Source organism: Ursus americanus, chromosome X, assembly GCF_024610735.1.
Source record: "Ursus americanus isolate L20-20 chromosome X, mUrsAme1.1.p, whole genome shotgun sequence".
NCBI classification, from domain to species: domain Eukaryota; kingdom Metazoa; phylum Chordata; class Mammalia; order Carnivora; family Ursidae; genus Ursus; species Ursus americanus.
The window spans coordinates 39,268,813-39,290,758 of record NC_142164.1 but is presented as its reverse complement, the minus strand read 5'-3'; the positions used below and the strand labels follow the sequence as shown (position 1 = coordinate 39,290,758).

At 49.8% G+C, this 21,946-nt stretch overlaps 1 protein-coding gene and 1 long non-coding RNA gene across 3 annotated transcripts in view; one reads left to right on the top strand and one right to left on the bottom strand.

The window, feature by feature from the left end:
* The window catches only part of FRMPD3 (FERM and PDZ domain containing 3), a 59,079-nt gene that overhangs the window by 21,784 nt on the left and 15,349 nt on the right, over positions 1 to 21,946 (top strand). For both annotated transcript variants that reach the window (XM_087859449.1, XM_087859450.1), the window contains exons 6-12: positions 1,074 to 1,205; positions 2,890 to 3,009; positions 7,377 to 7,513; positions 7,852 to 7,978; positions 10,092 to 10,181; positions 12,145 to 12,324; positions 20,908 to 21,052. In XM_087859449.1, the coding sequence (XP_087715575.1) occupies positions 1,074 to 1,205; positions 2,890 to 3,009; positions 7,377 to 7,513; positions 7,852 to 7,978; positions 10,092 to 10,181; positions 12,145 to 12,324; positions 20,908 to 21,052 (931 nt within the window). The remainder of the gene's footprint in view (positions 1 to 1,073; positions 1,206 to 2,889; positions 3,010 to 7,376; positions 7,514 to 7,851; positions 7,979 to 10,091; positions 10,182 to 12,144; positions 12,325 to 20,907; positions 21,053 to 21,946) is intronic.
* Positions 1 to 21,946, bottom strand: part of LOC148106892 (uncharacterized) — a 38,050-nt gene that overhangs the window by 5,647 nt on the left and 10,457 nt on the right. The gene's annotated exons all lie outside the window — the stretch shown is intronic.

The following is a 21,946-nucleotide window of genomic DNA, read 5'->3' as shown; positions in this document are numbered from 1 at the left end:
CATTTGTCCCCGCCAGAGCTCCGGCCACACTTGGGCCTCTGTGACTACTTAGACGCTACAAAGAGATACTCTCAAGTACCCACCAGTTTGCAGCCTCACATTTGAATGGCTTAACGTCTTTGAATGTTCACTGAGGGGCTTGTTTGGCAACTCTGGCTGTAAGGGAGCTGCGCGTTCCCAAGCCAGCCACTTTCTGGCCTCTGGGGGCTGAGCTGTGCTGACTGCATGAACACACACACACACACACACACACACACACACACACACACACACACATTGCCGCCCAGTGTGTGCTGAAGTCACAGCAAATAGATGGCAGAAGTCTCAAAACTGACATCTGGGCAGCCCCCAAGGGTATGTTTGCAGACATCCTAATATTAAAAGTAGGGCAGCAGAGCAGACAGAGCCCCGAAGTAGTCAGATTTATGACGGTACACAAGACACGTGACATGGTTCCTCTGCGTGGACACATTTTTCAAGTTGCTAAATTAATCGTCTCTGAAAGCCAGCTACGATCAAAAATGAACATTTTGCCAGTAACTCAAGTCGTTCAATTTAGATTATGAATCCAGAAATAGCCTACTTTTTAATCATGTAATCGTGGCTCTTGCTTTTGTTAGTTCCTGAGGAAAGGGTTGATGGACAAACTAGAGTGAACGTTCTGACTTATGTCAGGTGGGGGAAGAAGCAGCGTAGTGCCTTCCTTATTCAATGGCCCGCTTGGTAAGCACTCCGAAAACATTTTGTTGACTGGAAGGAGAGAAGGAGGGAGGGAGGGCCATGACCACCTCTTGCCATGTGCCTGCCCAGGCCAAGTTCAGAAACCTCTCCCTCTACCACCCTGTACCTTTGGTGTTCCCCAGGGCCCAAGTAGTCATGGGTCACTCTCTTCATCCTGGAGAATGCCTGGGCCACCCTAAGGGCCTGTGTCTCCATCTGGCCACTCTCCCGGCCTCCACCTCCTCCCCAGGGCCACCTGTCTTGGAGTGCAGTCCCTCTCTCCCATGTTTGGTGCCGAGAGTGGCATAGAACTGGAATGTATCTGGCTCTCAAGGCTCTCTTCTCTTCCACAGGATGTGATGGTAACATTACAGGACCGTCTTTCCCTAAGGTACATTGAGCACTTTGCTCTGGTCCTTGAGTATGCCGGGCCGGAGCAGAACCACAAGTTCCTGCTTCTCCAGGACAAGCAGCCCCTGGCTTATGTAAGTAACCCACTGGACCTTGCTGGAGAGCTGCCTGTGGCCTCTACTAGAGAAGAGGATTCCGGGTACCCTCTTTCTGGAAAATTCATAATGATTTCCTCAGCCAGCCAGCCCCCCAGAAGTAACAGTTCTCAGTTAAGGTCTATACTACCCACATCCGGCGGGCTTTGGGCGATGTTCCTTGTGACCTGATAAGGGCATGAAGATTGTTAGCCTTGGTCTCTAGCAGGGAAGGTGTGGGGCAGTGAGTCACTGCATGGCTCCCAGAACGCTGAGATGGAGAGCGGTGTCAAGCCTCCTGTCTCCTGGAGGCCCTGCTTGCTAGACTTCTCTGCCTCCGCGAGGAAACTGGGCCTTTCGATGAAGGCTTTAATGTGAAAAGGTCAACAAATGGAGTCTACTGAGACCACCGAGGCTGGCACAAGTGTGGGCTGAGAATGGGCTGAGTGGGGGCTGGGCAGCATGTCACCCACATCACTTCCAAGGCAGAATAAGAGAAAGAGGCTGGGGAGAGCCAGAAGAGGCAGGCTGGTACTTCAGCAATGGGGAAGCACCAAGAAGAGCCAGGGAAGCCCACCAGGGCCAAGCAGGACTCCCAGAGAGGGAGGGAAGGAATTGGAGAGGGACGATTGGGAAGAAATGCCTAAATGGAAGTGCAACAAAAACCATAATCACACACACACACACACACACACACACACACACATACAAAAAGAAAGGATTTTAGAAAAGACCAATTCTTCAAGGTTAGCTCTCTGTCCAGAGCCTCACAGGTTCCCACCTGTGGAGGGAAGATGGTTAGCTTGGAAGGGAGGCCTATGCAGCCCCACCCCCCACCCCTCAAGAGGCCTTCTGAATCCAATCTCTTTTTCCCAATGGGATTTTAAACTTTTTTATTGCAAAAAAAAAAAATCTCCAACATCTCCAAGAGGAGGAGGAGTTGTGTCATGAATCATCGTGACCTAAGGCAGCTTCAGCAGTTACTCCTACATGGCCAGCTTGTCTCACCTATCCCTGCAGTGGGATTTTAAAGCTTCGTTTGACTTTTAATCAGCCACTTACTCTGCTGGAACTGGGCTTCTCTGCAAGGTTAAAGGCATTAGCCCCGCAGCAAGAAAAGAGTCGGAGATGTTACCAGGAGCGCTCTCTTCTCATCTCGTATCTTGGGCCTTAGACCCCATTGTTGATAAAGTACATGTCCTGGTTCAGTGATTCAAAAAATCCTAGTCACCTTGGGGCGCCTGGGTGGCTCAGTCAGTTAAGCGTCTGCCTTCGGCTCAGGTCACGGTTCCAGAGTTCTTGTATCAAGCCCTGCATCAGGCTCCCTGCTCAGCAGGGAGTCTGCTTCTCCCTCTGCCTCTCACACTGCTAGTGCTCTCTCTCTCTCTCTCTCTCTCCCCCCCCCCCCGTCTCTCTCTTTCTCTCCTCAAATAAATAGATAAAATCTTTTTTAAAAAAATTAAAAACAAAAACAAAATTCTAGTCACGTTGGACCAGAAGGGCAGGCAAGCCCTTTTCTCGAAGGAGAATTGGGGTGGGCCGGGTGGGAGGCAGTGGTAAGCAGCCACGTCGCTCAGCCCCAAGCCCTGCCTTGAAGAGGCACCAAGCTGGCTGTCACCGCTACGGCCATGGGCCACGGATTCCCAGATCTCTTTTCCTCACCCCTCTCATCCCCGGGATTCAGGTGGTACAACGGACACACTACCAAGGAATGAAATGCCTCTTCCGAATTAGCTTCTTTCCCAAAGACCCCGTGGAACTGCTGCGTCGGGACCCTGCTGCTTTCGAGTACCTGTACATCCAGGTAGAGTCTGATTGGGGATACCCAGACAGACAGACCCATGGACAAACAAGCAGTCAGGCTGTTCTGCCATCACTATGAAGTCGCTATGTAAGTTACTCCAACCTCCAGGTAGCTCTGAAGGCCCTCTCCTTTTCTGTTACTGTTGTGGGCCACGGCCACGTTGTTTAGCCTGGTGACCAGAGCCGGCTGTGGCTCAAGTCCCACCTAGGTGTCTGGACAGATCTCATCAGTTTGGGGCAGCAAACAACCCGTGTCACTCTGTCACCATCACAGGATCCCAAGGTTTACCAAGCCCATTTGGGTAATGGGGGGTCCCCACCCCCAATGCCTCACTCCCGGATGGAGATGATTCCCAGTTGAGTTCATCCAGAAACATTTGCTGAGCGCTCACGCCGAAGCAGGCCCTGGGCTAGGTGCTGGCCACCAAGGTAAACAAAAGAATTGTCCCAGCGCACTAGATCTCATAGACAGACATGTGCACAAGTAAATATAAAACAGCGTGACTGTCCTATGATGATGGCAGAGTACGATGTCAGCAGGAGCAGCCAGGAAGCCGTTTGCCAGCTCTTCTTGGGAGGAGGACAGGGGAGGCTTCACAGAGGAAGTGATGCATGCGTGCTCTTAGCCGTGAAGGATGAGCGAAAGCTTGCTGTCTGTGGAGAGGGAATGGAAGGGGCACATTCTAGGCAAAGGGGAGGGCATCTGCAAAGGCTTGGTGGCATGAAACAACCCGGGATGTTGGGAGAACTGTGGACAGATTCTCACGCCTGGAGTGCGGAATGAGAGGTGAGGAGCAATGAAACATGAGATGGGACAGCACGGAAGCAGGTGGTGAAGGGCCTGCCAGTTCTTGATATGCGTAGGCTCCAAAATGATTCAGGCCTGTGGGTTAACAAGCCCTCTGAGGGATTCTGATGCCCAGTGGCATTTGGGAATCGCTGCTTTAGGGCAGTGGGTCTTGGCCCTCGCTGCACTTAGAATTCTCGGAGAAGGTTTGGGAACAAAAATGTTCTGCTCTACCCTCGACCAAATCAATCAAAACCTATGGGAACGGGCTCCAAACGTGGATGCTTTCTAAATTCCTCGGGTGATTCTCGGGGGTAGCCAGGGGTAAAGAAGTGTGGGAAGGAGAGCAGCCTGGGCAGGTGAGCAACTTGGAAAGATCGCATAGGTGCCGAGGAAGTACACCAGCGGGGCAGCTACTGGGGAGACAGGCTGGAGGCCAGACCAGGGCAGTTTTGGATGGTGCGGGGGAAGGGATTCACGAGATAATGAAAAGGTAGAACCAATGGGCTTTGACTCGGTGCGTGTCTGGAAGAGGTGGTATCATTCTCCAAGTTAAGGAATACAGGGAGTTTCCGGAATGGGTCTGGGGAAAAGATGAGGTCTTTTTGGGATGTGTTGGGTCCTAGGTGCCCATAGAACGTACAGAGTGCTTGACAAGAGGAGAAAAATAATCTCCAGACTCCTCTCTGATGATGTCTCTGACACCTGCAGATGTGCTGGAAGACATCACGGTTGCCCCTACTCACGATCCAAAATGTGAGGAACATTTCTCAGACAGCCCTGGGCTCCTCTACCAGCACTCTGGGGGCACGGAGTTAGGGTTCCTCTATGAATTTTTTAAGTTAAGTTCTCATTTTGTTGGCCCTAAATTTCTTCATGCAAGCATCCAGGGATCATCTTGGTTTAATTGTTTTGGAATTTGGTGTCAAGACCATGTCCACCCTGTCCCTCCCCTTCTTGATGGTATGGACTTCACTTGCAATTTCTTCTTTTTTATATCGAACAGCTCTATTGAGGTCTAACTGATGCATAAACCACACATATTTAAAACAACAATTTGATAGGTTTTGACATATGTTTATGCCCATGAAACCATCACCACAATCAAGATATTGAGCATATCCAGCGCCCCCCAAAAGTTTCCGCAGGCTTCTGAGGAATTTCCTCCCCACCCCCAGTCCCCAGGCAACCACTGATCTGCTTTCCATCACTGTAGATTAGTTCAGATTTCTAGATTTTGAGATCTGCCCTTGTGTATTTCATTATTCCCTTCCTGTTTATTATTGAGTAGCATTCCATGGTATGGATGTACCGAAGTGTTTTTATCAGTTTGCCTGCTGATGGACATTTGAGTTGTTTCCAGGTTTGGGCTACTACGAACAAAGCTTCTATGAACATTCATGCACAAGTCTTTGTATGACAGGTGCTCTCTTTTCTCTTGGGTAAATACCTAAGGATGGAATGGTTTGATCATATGGGAGATCTCTCTTCCTTTCATTTTTTAAAAAGAAACTCCAATACTGTGTTCCAAAGTGGCAGTACCATTTTACATTCCCACCAGCGACGTATAAGAGTTCCAGTTTCTCTATATCCTTATCAGCACTTGGTATTGTCAGTATTTTTTTTTTAGTCATTTTAATAGTATTCAGTGGTATCTTGGTATCTCACTTGCATTTCCCACCGACTAATAATGTTAAACATCTTTTCATGTGTTTGTTTACCAGCATACATCTTTTTTTTGGTGAAGTGTCTTTTCAAATCTTTTGCCTCCTTTTTTATTGGAGTTTTTCATCTTCTTATTACTGAGTTATGAGACTTCCTTATATATCCTGAATACCAGTTGCTTGTTGGATATGTTATTTGCAGTTTTCTCTCCCAGTCTGTGGCTTCTCTTTTCAGTCTCTGAACAGTGTCTTCTACTGAGCAAATGTTTTAATTTTGATGAAGTCCAATTTCTCAGTTTGTTCTTTGATGGATAATGCTTTTATAGATCATGCTCGTGATGCCATATGGAAGAAATCCTTGCCTAACCCAAGGTCACAGAGATCTTCACCTTTTTTTTCTAGAAGTTTTAGCGTTTTAGGTTTTATATTTAGGTGTGTGATCCATTTTGACATAATTTTTTTATACAGTAGAAGGTATCAACCACACTTCTCTCTCTCTCACTCTCTTTATATATGGACATCCAGCTGTGCCTGCACCATTTGTTGAAAAAGACTATCCTTTCCCCACTGTCTTGTCTTTGCACCTTTGTCAAAAATCAGTTGTCTATAAAGGTGTAGGTCTATTTCTGAACTCTTTATTGATCTGCTTGTCTATTTTTATGCCAACATCACACTCTTGATTACTGTAGCTTTGTCTTAAAATCAAGTAACACTTATTCTCTAACTTGGGTCTTCTTTTTCAAAGTTGTTTTGGTCATCGTGAGTCCTTTGCATTGCATTTTAGAATTAGCTTGTCAGTTTCCACCAAAAATCTGCTGTGATTGTGATTGGGGTTGAGTTGAATCTATAGATCAATTTGGGGAGAATTGACATCTTATGAATACCAAGTCTTATTTATTTAGGTTTTCTTTAATTTCTCTCATCAAGAAATTCTACTTTTCATTGTACAGGACTTTCACTTATTTTGACAGATTTATCCTTAATTATTTTATAGTTTTTGATGCTATTATAAATGGTTTTGACTTTTAATTTGAATTTCCAATTGTTTGTCACAAGCACGGAGAAACGCAATTGGGTTTTGTGCGTTGCTCTTATGTCCTGCGGCCTTGCTAACTCATTAGTTTTAGTAGGCGTTTGGTAGATTCCATTGGATTTTCTATATAGATGATCACAGATGAAGCATTCCTTTTCCACTCTCTCTTATGCTGCAGTGATACCACTGTGGCTCCCTAGTCCCTCAACTCACCATGGTTTCACCTCAACCAAATAGGCAACTGATCTAACCTAGGCTGAATCATCAAGAGCTGGGACTCTGACCCTCAGGGTCTGGGGGGCTGTCACACCTTAGCCAGTAGGTCCAGGGGACCCCCTTCAGGATAACAGAGAAGATTGACTCACTGCTGCTTTTGAACTTCTGACCCCAAAAACAGAGTATCGGCCCCATCCCTGCGATCTATCTCTCACCCTGGGCTTTGGGGTCAGAGTGCTATGGAGAGCTCCTCCCAGTGTCTCTCTTTATTCCTATCTGAGCTAGTTGAGGATCCCTGTACGGCTGGCGAGTAACATTGAGACCTCTTGTAACAAGACAAAAGAAAGAGAGTGATGCCGTGTCTCACATTTGCAGTGGCCTAGATGTTCTGCCCATTTGGGCCTCCCCCTTGTGCACATCTGTCCCTGAGACACCTGTCCAGGATCTGCTGAATGAAGCAAAAGAGTGTCCCTGAGACCCAAGGTTCTTCTGTTGCCTCTCCCCCAATGGTAGAAACTTCCTCCTCCCCTTTATCTAGAATGTCTTACTGGACACCACAGTTCTTTTCTGGGATGCAAGGGAGTAGATCAGGGTTGGAGGGTGGGGTGGGGGGCGTGGAGAGGGAACATCTTTTTTAACTGACAGGTTTGGACTGCCCTCTTCTGCAGAGTCGGAACGATGTTATCCGCGAACGCTTTGGAATGGACCCCAAGCCAGAGATGCTTTTGGGGCTCGCTGCCCTCCACATCTATATCACAGTCTCGGCCACTCGACCTAGTCAGAAGATCTCGCTCAAGAATGTGGAGTGAGTTGTGCCAGGGCCCTTCACCCTTCGGGAAGGCGGCAAATAGCTGTAGAGGGAGAAAGCGCAATGGTTGAGCTGTGGTATGCTTTTTAGGAACATAGGGCCCTGGGGTGGGAGTGAAAATTACGATTCCTCACACCTAGACAGTGATGCCTTCGAGCTCCAGCTTCTACCAGGGAATCATGGCCAATGGGATCTCTTGCCCCCATCCCTCTTTCTTTTTCTTGCAGGCTCCACCCCTCCCTCTGCCTCTCAGATGTAATTTCTGCCTCACCATATTCTTTTCTCTGTCCCACTTTGTGGTCCTCACTAATTTCTTGCTTTTCTTCTGCTTTTAGGAAGGAATGGGGCCTGGAACCCTTTCTTCCCCCCTCCCTCCTACAGGGCATCAAAGAGAAGAATCTGCGGAAATCTCTCTCTCAGCAACTGAAGGCCCACCAGACACACCCTTCCAGCGGCACCAAGGTACCTGGTGTCATCCACTGGGCGCCCTGCTCAGGCGCTAGTGGCTGTGGGGCTCTCCTGTGTGGTTTCCCAGCAGGTCCAGTCTTCTGCCCCCCCCCCCCCCCGTTTTTGGCTTGGGTTCACATCCAGCTTGACTGGATGCGAGGGATGATGGTAGAGAGGGATTTTCCCCAAGCCCGAGCCTCCCCCAGAGACCGCTGGGGCAAGTCCCCAGGAGAGCCCAGGATCCTCAAAGCAAAGGGGCCAAGATGCAGGAGGAGGCAATTCTCAGATCATTCCACCCATTTCGTCAGTGCCAACTGAGCACCTGCTGTGTGGACAGCACTGGACTCTGGGGAGGCATGTTTTCCATGGAAAGGACTGCTCTGTTCTCATTAGCTTTCTAATTCGTCAGGCGTGGACTACGGAATGCTGGTAGATGAACTCACAGCCTGGTGAGACAAGGCCTGACCTGGAGAACAGGTCACAGGGCAGTGTGTCGAGGGTTCGAAGGTTCACGTCACTGCCCTGCCCTCTGAGGGACTCCCACTCCCCACCCCTCCAGCCCTGAAGGCCTGGAGTCCTTCTAAGCCTGCTGAGTCCTTCTAAGCCTGCGGATCCTTCCTGCCCAGGAGGCAGGAGGCAGGAGGCAGGAGGCAGGAGGCGAGTTTAAGGCACCAGAACCAGCATGCAGACACAAAGGACACAATCACCCTGCCCTGCCCCCCCATATACCACCCATTCCAGCTGGTTTTACCCACAGGCTTCTCTTTTAAGATGCAAATTTCCCCAGAGAGTTAAGCCAGGCCTGCCTTGCAGGCGTATTTAATCAAATTGTTTTCTTCCCAGAGGGAGAACAGCAGCGCGCTCCCTGACCATCTCCTCAGCAAACACTGTTGTTTTTTTATTGAGGACCCCCCAGTACTTGGGCCGGAGAGGCAAAGATGAAAAAGGCCTGCCTGCTCCCCACCGTCAAGTCAGGCACAGGCTAGTGGGGAAACACGGCAGTCACAACACAGAGCGACAGTCAGTCACAACACCATGCAACAGGCGTGGGGGCTCTGGAAACACGGAGGAGGAGGAACACCCAGCCCAGCCTTAGGGAGGTAGAAAAGGCCAGGAATTCGTGGGTTGATGCCAGATCTGGGTCTTGACAGATAGGAGTTTGTCTAGATGAGGGGGAGGCCAGAGGGGGAGGAAGACTTTCCCAGGCAGGCGGATCCATCTGTACAAGGCCGTGGGGATATAAGAGAACATTGTGCATGGAAAGAAATGCAAATAGTTCAGCATAAGCAAGTACAGAGAGTGCAAGGCACATGCCTTGGGAGGGGGGCACGAGAGAAAGCCAGAGAAGTTGGCAGGAGCCGGTTCCTGGAGCATCTCGCGCGCCTGCGCCTTGGAGAGGGGTTATACTTCACCCTGTGGGCATCAAGAAGCCATTGAAGGATTTAAGCAGGCAGCTGACATGATTAAACTCCTGTTTAAGGCTGCTGCCCTTAAAAGCAGTGTGGAGGGTTTGAGGGAAAGGAGTATGAATAGGTCGGAGAGGAAGTTAGGAGGTCCAATCAAAGTGATATGGTGGCTGGTGGCCCTCAGGTGGGAGAATGAGGGGGGAGCCCAGTGTGAGACAGTTTTCCGGTTCAAAGGCCTGGGGGAAGCTGGTACCACTGAGAGAGACTTTTCTACGACGGGACAGCAGAGGAAGAGCAGGCTTGAGGCTTAGGGGTGCTCAGGATTAAAGGCATTGATTGGGACCCCTGGCTGGGGATGGCCAGTACCAAGGCGGCAGTAGGGGATCTCAGGACAGAGGTGGAGATGAGGACAGACATCTGAGGTAGGGAAAGGTGTTGGAATTATCCCAAGAGCAAAATGAGTAAGCTGGGTTTTTAAGGGACAAGGAGCAGGAGGTCAGAGGAGGGTTTAGAAAGGGACATGGGATGGCTAGAGGCCAGAGTTGTCCAAACTGGAACCTTCCTGCAGTTTTTGTGAGGGTCTCCTCACACACCCTGTGTGGCTTGCTAACGAGTCTGACTAGTGCCCGTCCTAAGATGTTGACGCTCCTTCCCGAGAACACAGGTTTGCTTTTCCTGGGCAACTCAGGCTTCTCACGTGTCTGCATGGGTTGTTTCCACAGGGCTCTGCAATTCAGGCAAAGCTCCAGTATCTTCGAATTCTGAATGAACTTCCAACCTTCACAGGCGTTTTGTTCAACACTGTGGGCCTGGTCAGTGAGGGCAGTGGTGGGGAGGGAGTCCCTTGTGTGCATTTGGGAATGGGTGGGAGGCAGGAGGGACTCCACTAGAGGTTTAGGGTGGCATTCTCTGTCGGCAAATATTTCTAAAGACCTTCCTCTTCCTCCTCTTTCTCCCTCTCCCTTCCCGTGGTGCCCCAGTCCCACCTCTGGTAAAATGGTCAAGTAGGAGGCCATATTTGTTTTCAGTATCCCTCCATGACCCTTCTGCGTCCGCTTCCTCGATTTCAGGGGTCAGCAAACTTGTTGCATAAAGAGCTAGATGGTACATATTTTAGGCTTTGCAGGCCATGCGGGTCTCTGTCACAACTATTTAGCTGCCATTATAGCATGAAAACAGCCATAGACGATGCAGAAACAAATGAGCGTGGCTGTATTCCAGTAGCTCTTTATTTATGGACACTGAAATTTGAATTTCATGTGATTTTCACATGTCACAAAATATGGTTCTTTTGAATTTTTTCCAACTATTTAAAAATGCAAAAATCATTCTCAGAGTGTGGGCCGTATAAACACTGGTGTTGGACCGAATTTGGCCTGTGGGCCAGAGTTTGCCAACCCCTTTCTCCCTAGCCCTGCAGCCCTCCCCGCCCCCAACCCCAGGCTTTCTGAGTCTGCGTACTTCCCCCTACCTGTCCAGGGCCTCCACTGTAGTAACACCCCTCCCTGGCAGCGCACGGCTGGTTGCCCTAAACCTGTGCCCCAGGCTAGTTCTCCCTAGTGAGCCACGGTGAAAGGAAATTCAAATCATCTTGCTGACTGGATCCAGGTGCTTGTCATGCTCTGGGGAACACGCTGTCATGCTCGTGGGGCACACTGATGGAAAGCCGCTTATCAAAGTGTCTATAGCAGACCCAAAGACATTCCTTGGGGTGATGCTAATGCCAGGCAATGGGCCAGCAGAGGGCTCAGGCTTGATGGTGCTCAGGAGCCTGTCAGGACCACTTAAGGGAATCCGGTCCATCAGGTGCAGAGGGACACATTTACATAACTGGGACTTGCAGATCCCCAAAAGCCTACTGCCCTCCCTCCACCCCCGCTTCCCCCCACCCCCTCAGTACCGCCCCCGCCCCCCCCCCCCCGCCACTGCTGACATTCGTATAGGTCATTCCTTTGGGTTAAGGCTGCTGTTTTTGCAGGGATGCCAGGGTGGCTCAGTGGGTTAAGCATCTGCCCTTGGCTCAGGTCGTGATCCCAAGGTCCTGGGATCCAACCCTGCATGGGGCTCCTCGCTCAGCAGGATGCCTGCCTCTCCCTCTGCCTGAAGCTCCCTCTGCTTGTACTCTCTCTCTCTGACAAATAGATAAATAAATAAAATCTTTTAAAAAATAAGATAAATATTTTTAAAAAGACTGCTGTTTTGCCAGTCAAAGAGCAAATGTCTTCGCAGGGAGGGGACTCCCCGCCCCTGCTCGTAAGCACCCAATCGACTGCCCACACCTGAGGTGGAGTGACTGTCTGTTTAGCTTGTGGTGCTGGGTGAGGAGTGCAAGTTTAGGTGACTCTTGGGCGAGGAAGTGAAGACCAGGCACAGGATGCCACCCGTTCAAGCAGAGCCCTGCGTTGGGGTACCGAGTCGCCCACAGCAACAAATGGAAAGTCCGTGGGGAGAAGGATGCTGCAGAGCTTTAAAACACAAACCTCCCCTGCGTCAGGATTTTGGTAGAGCCAGCCCTGCCCCTGCCCACCTCACTCAGCCTATTGCTGAGGCTAAGGTGTCCATTGAGACCAGTGACCCGGGGCCTGCCCTGGGAAAAGAAGCATCCCATATCATTTTCCCCTCACGGTGGTCCCTCTGCCCTGGCACTAAGCCCCAGACGTTTCTACACCTCCCAGCAGAACCAGTTCAATGCCTGTTTACTATTTCCTCCTGCCTCCTCTGCCACCTTCTCTGCCCTTCTTTCGGTGAATGCTGCCCACCACACTCGGGCCCCAGGACGAGAAGCAGTCAGCCACCACTCTCCTGGTGGGACCCCGTCACGGCATCAGCCATGTTATTGACCTCAAAACCAACCTCACCACTGTGCTGTCCGAGTTCAGCAAGATCAGTAAGATCCAGCTGTTCCGGGAGAACCAGGGCGTGGCCCGGGTGGAGACCAGCATCATGGATGCCAAGGTAAGCCGGGCTTTGAGGAGCTGCTCCTCTCCAGAGACAGGCCTTAGGAACAGAGGAAGGAGTAGACTCGAGAAGGAGAGTTTGAGCCTTTCCAGTGAGGGTCAGTGATTCTGAAGTGGTTCAGACCCGGGGCCCCTTTGGGCTCATCTTTCTTTCCTTTTTCAGCCCTGTGGGACATGCTGTCTTGACCACATATTAAGGTCAGCCAGTGCTGGGGAAGGCTAGGAAGTGTCAGATCAACCCACAAGGGGTCTTCAGCAGAGGGCAGGGCAGGGCAATTGAACTTGGAGCTACTCCCAGGCAGCGGCTTCCCGATCTTGTGTCACAGCACACACAGAAAATGGCATTTATGCGTAACAATGGGATAAATGGTCCAGCCCCAGAGACTTTGGCCTCCCTGGGCCCTGTCTGGCCACCCCAGAGGCTGAAGGGATATGCGCACACCAGTTGGGGAGCCCTGCCGTAGGCGTACACACTTGGAATCATAAAGGAGGGGGTGCCTGAATATGTGGACAGACCCAAGGAGGCCTGGGGAGATGGGGAACAGGCAGAGCCTAGTCCACATTTTACCTCCCGGCGTCCAGCTCTTCCAGAATCTTAGAACTTTTCCCATAGATCAGCTCCTTTAGACTGGCAAGCCCCTGTTACCTGTGCAGAGTCTGACAGCCATGATCAGCCACCCCCTCCATGGCTCTCTTGTTGAACACCCAAGTAACCAGTGTGGGTGGGGGGCAGGCTTGCCTGCCAGCTGGCGGAAGCTATTAAAGGAGGTGCAATTTGTCTTTCTCTAAGGATTTCCCAGGGGGAGATGTTGTTAGCAGATTAAGAGATGGAGTGTTTGCTGTTTCTAAAAGAGCAAATTATTTATTTTTGTCTTTGTGAAACTCAGAAAGCTTTAATATGTTATTTTTTCCACCTGTGATTCCCAGTATTCCCATTGGTTTAGGAACCTGCCTGGAGCTGATATCTAATTGGCTTGTGACCACTTCCTCAACCAATGATCGCTGCCCTCCTCAGCTGTTGTTGGGTAAAAAGCCAAATGGACAGATAGGGAAGGGAGAGGAAAGACAAGAAGACATGCAGGGTAGATGTGGCTTCCTGAGAAATAGAAAGGGTTTAAAGCAGAGAAACAACTTTCCGGATGACTCTTCTATGTTGTACGAGTGATTCTCAACACTGGCTGCCCAATAGAATTTCCTTGAGAGTGTCTTAAAAATGCAGATGCCTGGGTCCTGTTTCCAGAAATTGTGATCGAATTGGTCAGGGTGCAACCTGGGAATCAGGATTTATTTACTTTTCATTTCCCCAAGTGATTCTATAGTATAGCCAGATTTTGAGAACCTCTGGGTCCTTGGGAGGAGCCAAGCTGAGCAGGGTCAGTGGATACTGACTGAGTGAGGAGTACTATTCTCATTTCTAGGAGCGATCCAGCCACAGGTGTGGGCATGAATGCTGCCCAGGAGGGACCACAGTCTTACTGGGGAGACTAGACTCACACAGACACATTACTTGCCTTAATAATACAACATCAGACCATGTGTGGAGCTCTGGAATCATACAGACCAGGTCAACTCCCAGCTCTACCACTTCCTAGCTGTGTGACCTTGAAACAGTGTCTTAACCTCTCTGAACACTGATTTCCTCAATCACGCAATGGAATGCCTATCTCAAAAGGTGGTTGTTCAGGATTAAATGACAAAATGTAGGCAAAAGGTCTTAGCACACTGCCTGATACATGGTATGTACTAAACAAATGAGACCTGTTATTTCTTGAAAAGCAAAACAGCAATGAAGAAAAGTTAACATGAAGGAAATTTTGCAGGTGAGTATGGTGCAGAACAGGGAACAAAAGAACGGGAAGGGGTTAACCAGAACTGGACTCCCACAAGAGCGTGTTTTAAGCTGGATCTTGAAGTGATAGGCATGGATTAGCAGAGAGAAGTGGGATTGTGTTCACAGGCAGAGAGCAAGCACAGAAATAAGCAAGCCATATGTGCAGGTCGATAAGCATAGTTGCTTGGCTGGAGAGGAGAATAACGAGAAAAAAGATTGGAGAGATTGAGGGTGGGCAGAACAAGCTGGCTAAAAGCTTCGAAGGCAAGGCTAGTGTGAAGCCAGGGAGGCGAGGAAGGGATCGTGGCCCTAGCACAGGGACAAAGTGACGAGGGCAGGGCACACTGGAGGGATAGCAGTGGTTATGAGAAAGAGCTAGTGTGAAACCTACAGACTCACCAAGCACGTGCATGCAAATACCCACACACGTTCCCCTCTTATACACTCAATGCACATGTCTTAATATACCTAACCCTTACTGCCTGCTGCCTGTATCCTGGGTACGCGGAAGACCAGGGCTATGCACACAGCACACGGAGGGTCCAAATGGTGGGTGAGAAGACCGCATTACGCGATAAAAGGGACATGGCATTGGGGAACGGAGGGGGCTAGGAGAAGGTTGCACTCTGCTGAGTGGGAAACAGCACATGGTAGGTGGTCGATAGTTCAGGTATGCCCCACTTGGCAGCAGGCGATACGGTGCACGTGAAAAACCACAGGAGAATTACCCATTTTGCATTAGAATGTGCTAGGCAGAATAGTGGCCTGCTCCCAAAGATGCCCATGCCCTGATCCCCAGAACCTGTAAATATGCCATGTGATATGGCAGAGGGGAATTAGGGTTGCAGATGGAATTAATCAGCTGAAATTTAAGATAGGGCAATTTTCCTGGATTATCCAGGTGAGCCCAGTGTAATCACAAGGGTCCTTGTAGATAGAAGAGAGCGGTAGAAGAGAAGGTCAGAGTAATGGGAGGCGAGAAAGACTCAGCCCGACCTTGCTGGCCTCGAAGATGGGGGAAGAGGCCATGAGTCAAGGAATGTGGGTGGCCTGCAGAAGGGACACAGCCCTGTCTCCCCTTGATTTTAGCCCAGTAACACTCGAGTCAGATTTCTGGCCTCCAGAAGTGTAAGAGAACAGATGTGTATTGTTTAAGCCACTAAGTTTGTGTCGATTTGTTACAGAAGCAACAGGAAACTGACATAACAGTGAGATTCCTTCAAGTAGGAAACTCTCATCCCCTACGTTAAAGATAGGATTCAACTGCGAAAACGTGCTGCTCACCCCCACGTTTTGTTACATAAGATCGGATACATCTGTAATCAGAGATGTCTGCTATGTGTATCACTGTAAGGCCGTGCCCTATAAAATGGACAGGATGGTATTTATACTTTTCGCAGATAAATCAGCAGAGGCAGGATCGATGATATGGAGATAGAAGAAAAAGAGGAAGAGAGAGGGAGAAAAAAAAAAAGATCCAGGCTTCCATCTGAGGTCATTTAGTATGAACTCAGCATTGCTAGGAAGCAGGCTAAACCCAATGGGAGGTACAAGCATGAAACGAAAACAAAAACATGGCTCCTTGCCCTCAAGAAGCTCTCTGTGCTGTAGGAAAGAAGTGTGCCAATATGTGGCATTCCCAAAGAGGGCTCCAGAGAAGAGGTACCAAGAGCATATCAGGATACAGAGGAGGGCAAAATTAATTCTGGCTCGGGGATTAAGGAAGCTTCCTGGAGGCACTCTGTATCAGCAGTATCTGTGTTTACTGTGTGGTACCTCTCTCCATATATGTGAAAAAGGGAAGGACTGGGGGGGGGGGGGGAACGGGGTCTGGGAAATTGGCAAACAATACACACCAGAACTTCACAGAACTGCTTGTTTTATGTTTCCCAGCATGCCACTGCATAAGGTATACTGAAAAAAGAAAGTGGGAATTCCCTTAACAAGGAGCATGGAAGTTAGAAACCAGACTTGGTTCATTTCCTCCTAGATATGCCACTCTGGCCTGGGAATATTCTGGAAGGGCCTGGTGAAGCTAAGATTCTTCACTCAGAGCAGTAGTCCTGAGCTCTGACTGCACATTAGAATCATGTATGGAGATTTAAAAACCACTAGTTTCCCAGGCCCTTTCTCTCAGACCATTTAAACCAGAATGTTGGGGGGTGAGGCTGGGGTATATAGGTTTTTCAAGCTTCCCAGGGGATCGTTATGTGTGTCTGGCCTGAGAACCACTGCCTGAAAGTGATATTCTGCCTTGTTTCCAAATTGGCTGGTTATGCCCAATTAGCCTTCCCCAGGGCCATGGAGGCAAGATCCCAAATATACTGGTCCCCTGGGACCCAAGGACCATCGCCTTGTACTCTTGCCCTTCTGTGTCCCTGGAGTCCCATCTTTTTCCAGTTTTCAGAGATGCTAGATAGTGCACTGAGGCTACCCCAAGGCCAGTCCCCTCCCTAGCTGGCATCCCAAAGTGCAGGATGCCTTCGAGTTCCCAACACACTCTGAGCACCCCAGGAAGGAGGCAGGGCTGAGGCATAGCAAATTAATCCCTGCTCTACCTTCTCATGGCTGGCCATGCCTCCAGCCCCATCCCCCTTTTCTCCTTTAACGTTTGAAGATGCCCTGGGCATATTTAGTTATAGTTTCACTCTGCTTACTTGCTGTTAGTGGATTGAGCGTGAGGCACTGTGCAAATCTCTTTCTCCAAGAGACAGCAGTCTGGGACTGAGACACCACTGGGCCATTAGCATACCCCATTACCGCAGAAGCACATAAGGGGGAAAAGAAATCATCAAAGGAACATCCCAAGGGATCTCTTGTGGCCCGGTGTGTCCTCCTGTTCCCGTGTTTGAGCTTTATTGCTCTAGTGCTTTCTGTAGGGACAAGCATTACATTAGACGTCATGATCATTAAAATCCTATTTAAAATAAAATGTCTTTGAAGGTTTCTAAGAAAGCCTTTCCAGCCTCTTTGCTTGCCTGCTTTTGATTTGATTTTTACTCCTGCTGGCGGAAAGCACATCTGTGTTCCTTTGACAAGTTCCTCCTTTTGGCCTATGCTGGGGTCCCCAGTTGGCCGTGCGGGTGTGCAGAGAACGGACTCCCGATGTGCTGGGCTGAGCCAGCTGGGAACGTGCCTGGTAGTCTCTGTGCACAGGGTTTTGCCTTTGTGCAATTTCATTACCCACATCAGGCTGTATTTGGGGTAAGAGATAAGGAGGGGAAACTGAAGTGAAGTCAGACAGGTAAGTCAGTCGGCCAGGTTGTCACTCTGCCTCTGACCTGTCCATTGGCCAGCCAGCCAACCAGGCAGCTAACCAGTCAGGGTGTCAGGCTATTAGGCATTCTGCCTGTCGCACAGCCAGCTTGTCAGCCAGGGCATCAGTGAGTCAGACTGCTCCGCAGTCAGCGAGTCAGTCCATCTGTCCATCAGTCAGTCAAGCCAGTCAGCCTGCACTTTGGTCAAATGGAATGTCATTCTAGTAGTCAGCCAACGCTCTTTCCTCAGAGAAGCTCTCTCCAGCTTCCGAAACCCAATTAGTCACACGAGCACACATTCACACCCACCTACCCACACACTGATCCAGAACATTCTATGTTCTGATAACTCCCTGTACTTTCCTTTCGTAGCGCTTATTACACCTTCCACTCATATTCATTTGTATGATTATTTGGTTTCTGTCTTATTTCCTGTCAAATTATCAGCTCCATGAGGGCAGGACCTGTGTTAGCCCTGTTCTGCGATGAATGGCTATTATCTGTCAGTGGTCCGTGCTGTCCACGAGCTATCCCACCAGCATGTAGCATTTTGTTGGGTGGGCAGAGTGGGCCACGGGGGCATTTCAGCCAGAGAGAACAGCATGAGTTAAAATATGAAGTGGTCAAAGAACGTGGCATCTCTGGAAATGCTATGTCATTGCTAGAGCACAAGGAGGGGGGCAGGGATGGGAGGAGGGCACAGGCAAGCTAGCGGGAGCTATGCTTGGAGCTGTAGGTCGAGTCCAGGTCCTAAAGGGTTCATGTGACATGAGAAGGCAGTAGATTTAAGGTGATGAGATTCTGGACATTTTAAGTGAGAGTCGTGCTTTAGAACCTCAAGCAGCAATATGGAGGTGAAGTGAAGTGAAGTAAGTTGAGACTGGAGGCAGGAAGGCTGATCAGGAGGCTACTGGGAGTCCTGAGGTCAGTGTGTCCCCACCTTTTCCATGCTGTGAAAAATGTCACAATTTGGCCCACTAGAATAAACAGATGAGGCAGCTTGGGGCCAAAGGCAACAGGACTCAGAGGCCGAGGGGCTCGGGATCTCAACCCGCTTGTCACCATTCACACATACCTTGAGAAGTTTTGGTATTGGAGGGAGACAATGAGGGCCTGAAGTAAAGCAGTGGCAGCAGGAGCAGCCATGATGTCGGCAAATGCTCTTGAGGCAAGCCTAGTGAGTCTTGGGTCCTCCTAGTAATGGTGGTAGCAGCTGTCCACACCCAAACCTCCGTGTATCCTTCTGCGGTTAATGGCAGGGGCCAAGGCCCTCTCCCCCTCCTCCAGCCCATTCCCCTTCTGTCTCTCCTCTGTTGTACACGAGGTTGACCATTCCGTTGTGACTAAGAAGAGGTACAAACACCCCCTCTGCCACTTCTGAATAATGACCCAAAGGGTGTGTTAACTAACTGGAGTTCAAATAAAAACTTCAAAAAAATGACCCAAAAGTAATATCTCATCCCTGGTCCCCTTCTCACTTGAGAAAGGAGCCAGTTGCTCTTTGGGGTACAGATGGTCCCTTTTCTTCCGATGGTACTGAGTGAGCTCCACAGGAAGATCATCAACTTATTGCCTGGGGGGGGGGAGTGCAGGAGCCTTGCTGCGGCGTGCAGTGTCATCGGATTAGAATAACCACACAATGCAAGATAGGATTTGATCCGGCACAAGACAGGATGGCGATTCCTGGGAGGCCGCACTAGAAGAGCAAGCCAAAGAGAAAGATGGAGATGGTCAGGGACTACAGAATCAGAGCCCGGTGTCACCTCATGGAAACAGAAGCGAAGAGAAGAATTTCCAAAGGAGAAGGGGGGATCGGTGTTGGCAAATGAAACAAGCTGACAGGTGTGAAAATGTATATGAACAATCGTGTTGAGCTGGAAAGAAGCTTCCCTCCTAGATCAAACCAGACTTGACCCACACGCGCTTCTGTGAATACGGTTTTCTTAGAACCCCGTTACACCCACTGTTGAGCTCAGGGATTAGCCATGGCTGCTTTCACGCGACAATGGCAGAGTTACTGCAGCAGAATGTGTGGCCCACAAGGCCTAAAGTATTGGCCAACCACTGGTCTGGATGAACTACAAAATAGTCAACCCGAGCTATGTGTCAGGATGCTGGGAGATCGATAGCAAGGGGACTTGTGCAACTTTATTTAAAAGGTGAGCTTGTTTGGATTCAGAATTCTCCCCCAGGTGATGATCCAGGCCAGGAAGGCTAGTCTAGTTGGTGACCAAGTTCAACCAAGTCTTCCACGATGTTCCTTGTACTGCCCCTACCCTCTTGGATGCCCTCATCACCTCTCATCTGGACTACAGCAGGAGCTACCCCACTGGTCAGGGAAGGGATTCATTCCATCCGAATTCTTTTAGCTCTTAAAACCTGGTCTGGGAACCCCCAAAAGTCAGGGTGAGTCATGGCCCCATGGCTCCCTCTTCAGCCAGTCTCCATGGGTCTTTATCTGGAGGCCACTGCCCTGCCCCAGGGGGAATGCTCCCATGGCTGACTTCAATCTGACCCAAACTTCTTGTCAAGCCACATTTTGTCAAAATCATGATACAGATATTGGGAAGGTTTCTTGAAAAGGTATTGATTTGGGGGCGGGGTTCTATCTTTTTTCGGTATAACTGTGCCAAGTCACTGAAACAGTCAACCAGCTAACCCCAGGATTAATTTGACTGATTTAGGGTCAAGAACAAAAGTCAACAGAGTATGCTAGCATTTCCTAAAGTAGGTTAAAAAAAAAACTGCAACCCTACTACCATGAGATTTTCTATAAAAATAGATGGTTTGGGTCAAATAATTTGGAAACGTTGGAATCCTAAAGCCCCCCCACCCCCAGTTAACATTTCACAGCGCACAATCATACGTGAAAGCGTTTGAGAAGTACAAGGCTCTGCATACCTTTGTCTGACCCAGTGTATTGGACCAAGGAACTGTTTCAGGGGGCACCAACTAACATCTTGAGGACACTTTAGGAAAGAGCGGGGAGCATGGAGATCTGAGCAGGGCTGCAGGCCAGAAAGACTGGGCCCAGAAGGCACAGTGAAGACTTTGTACTTTGTTGCATGGAGGGTCCATGTTCCGGGAGCTATTCTGGGTACTGGGCGGGGATGTTCCCCAGTCCAGCCAGGACTCCCACGTTCACTCCACCTCTCCCAGCTGGCCCACACATCTGCCAGGCCCCGACAAACACAAATAGAGCCATGCAGCAGTCACACAATGTTATATAATATTAATCTTTTTTTTTCAGTTAAGGTGGTTCATTAAATGTGTAATTAAAGGTTGATTTAATTTTGATACCTGGGTATGAGTTCACTATAAATAAACTCTCAAATCAGAAAATGATCTGTCAGTCCACGCGCCTCGGTTTTTGGTTCAGAAAGTATGATCCCCGTACCTCCGAAGGGCATCTTTTCTTCACGGTCGGCCTCCTGGACACACATCTGCTCCCCTCCTTCCCACATCCTCACGGTTCTTCTTGTCTCTCCCCCAGCCTCTGGTGCTGTTGATGGAGTGGCCCGAAGCCACCAATTTTGCCTGCCTGATTGCGGGCTACTGCCGTCTCCTGCTGGACTCCAGGAAGATGGTCTTCTCCAGGCCTGCCAGCCAGCCTCTTCCGCCTCCAATGATCAAGGCAGGTAGGGCTCAGCCTCAGTTTTCAGTATGCCGGAGGCCCTTTGGACCCTGGAGACGGGGTGGGGGGGGAGCTCTGCTGCCTTAGTGCTTACCCCATTCCCCCAGCACCCTGGTTTCCCAGGAGCCAGCGCTATACCACTGTGTCCTACCTGGCACAAGCCAGTGGGATAGAGAGCTGGCCTTCAGATGGGCCTGTCCCACGAAGGATGCTCATTGACGACACATCGCGATCGAGTCAGTGAATGAAAGTAAGATAAAAATAGCAAATAAGCAGTAAGTAGAACCAGTTAGAGCATTGCGTTAGATCGAAGGCACAGCCTTAGAGGTACAGTGATCTAGGAGTAACGTGTGGGTGTTCTGGCTTTGTGGAAGGTGGAGCTTGAAAGTGAAGATAAAATCGTTGTCTTGTTCATCTTAACGGGATTGACAGAGCTGCCTGAAGTTAAGAGGCCGTGGAAGGCTGGGGTAGGCAAGATTGTGCAGGCGCAGAGTATAGTCCCGAAGGAAGCTTAGAAATACGATGGGATGACCAGTAAGCAAAGGTCAAGTGCAGCCCCCAACACGAGGCTTCCCAGTTAGGCTACTCCGCCCCTGTTAGGTGACACCGCTCGGAGCTGTCCCGGTGCCGGCACAAGCAGGGGCCTTGGGAAAGATCAGCCCAGTCCGGATCCGGCTGCCCCCGAACCAAAGCAGGAGACCCGAGGGCAGGTGCTTCACATATTAGACCTAAGGCTCACGTACACGCAGGAAGTGCTCGCCCCAGCCCAGCACCCACACGTCATGGTGGAAGCTGAGAATTCCCACCCCCGGTCACCCTCCTCGCCTGCCGAAGCCTCTCCCTCCACTTGCCTGGCAGCTCAACCATTTCTTCTCTCTTGAAGGCTGCAGTGTGATCA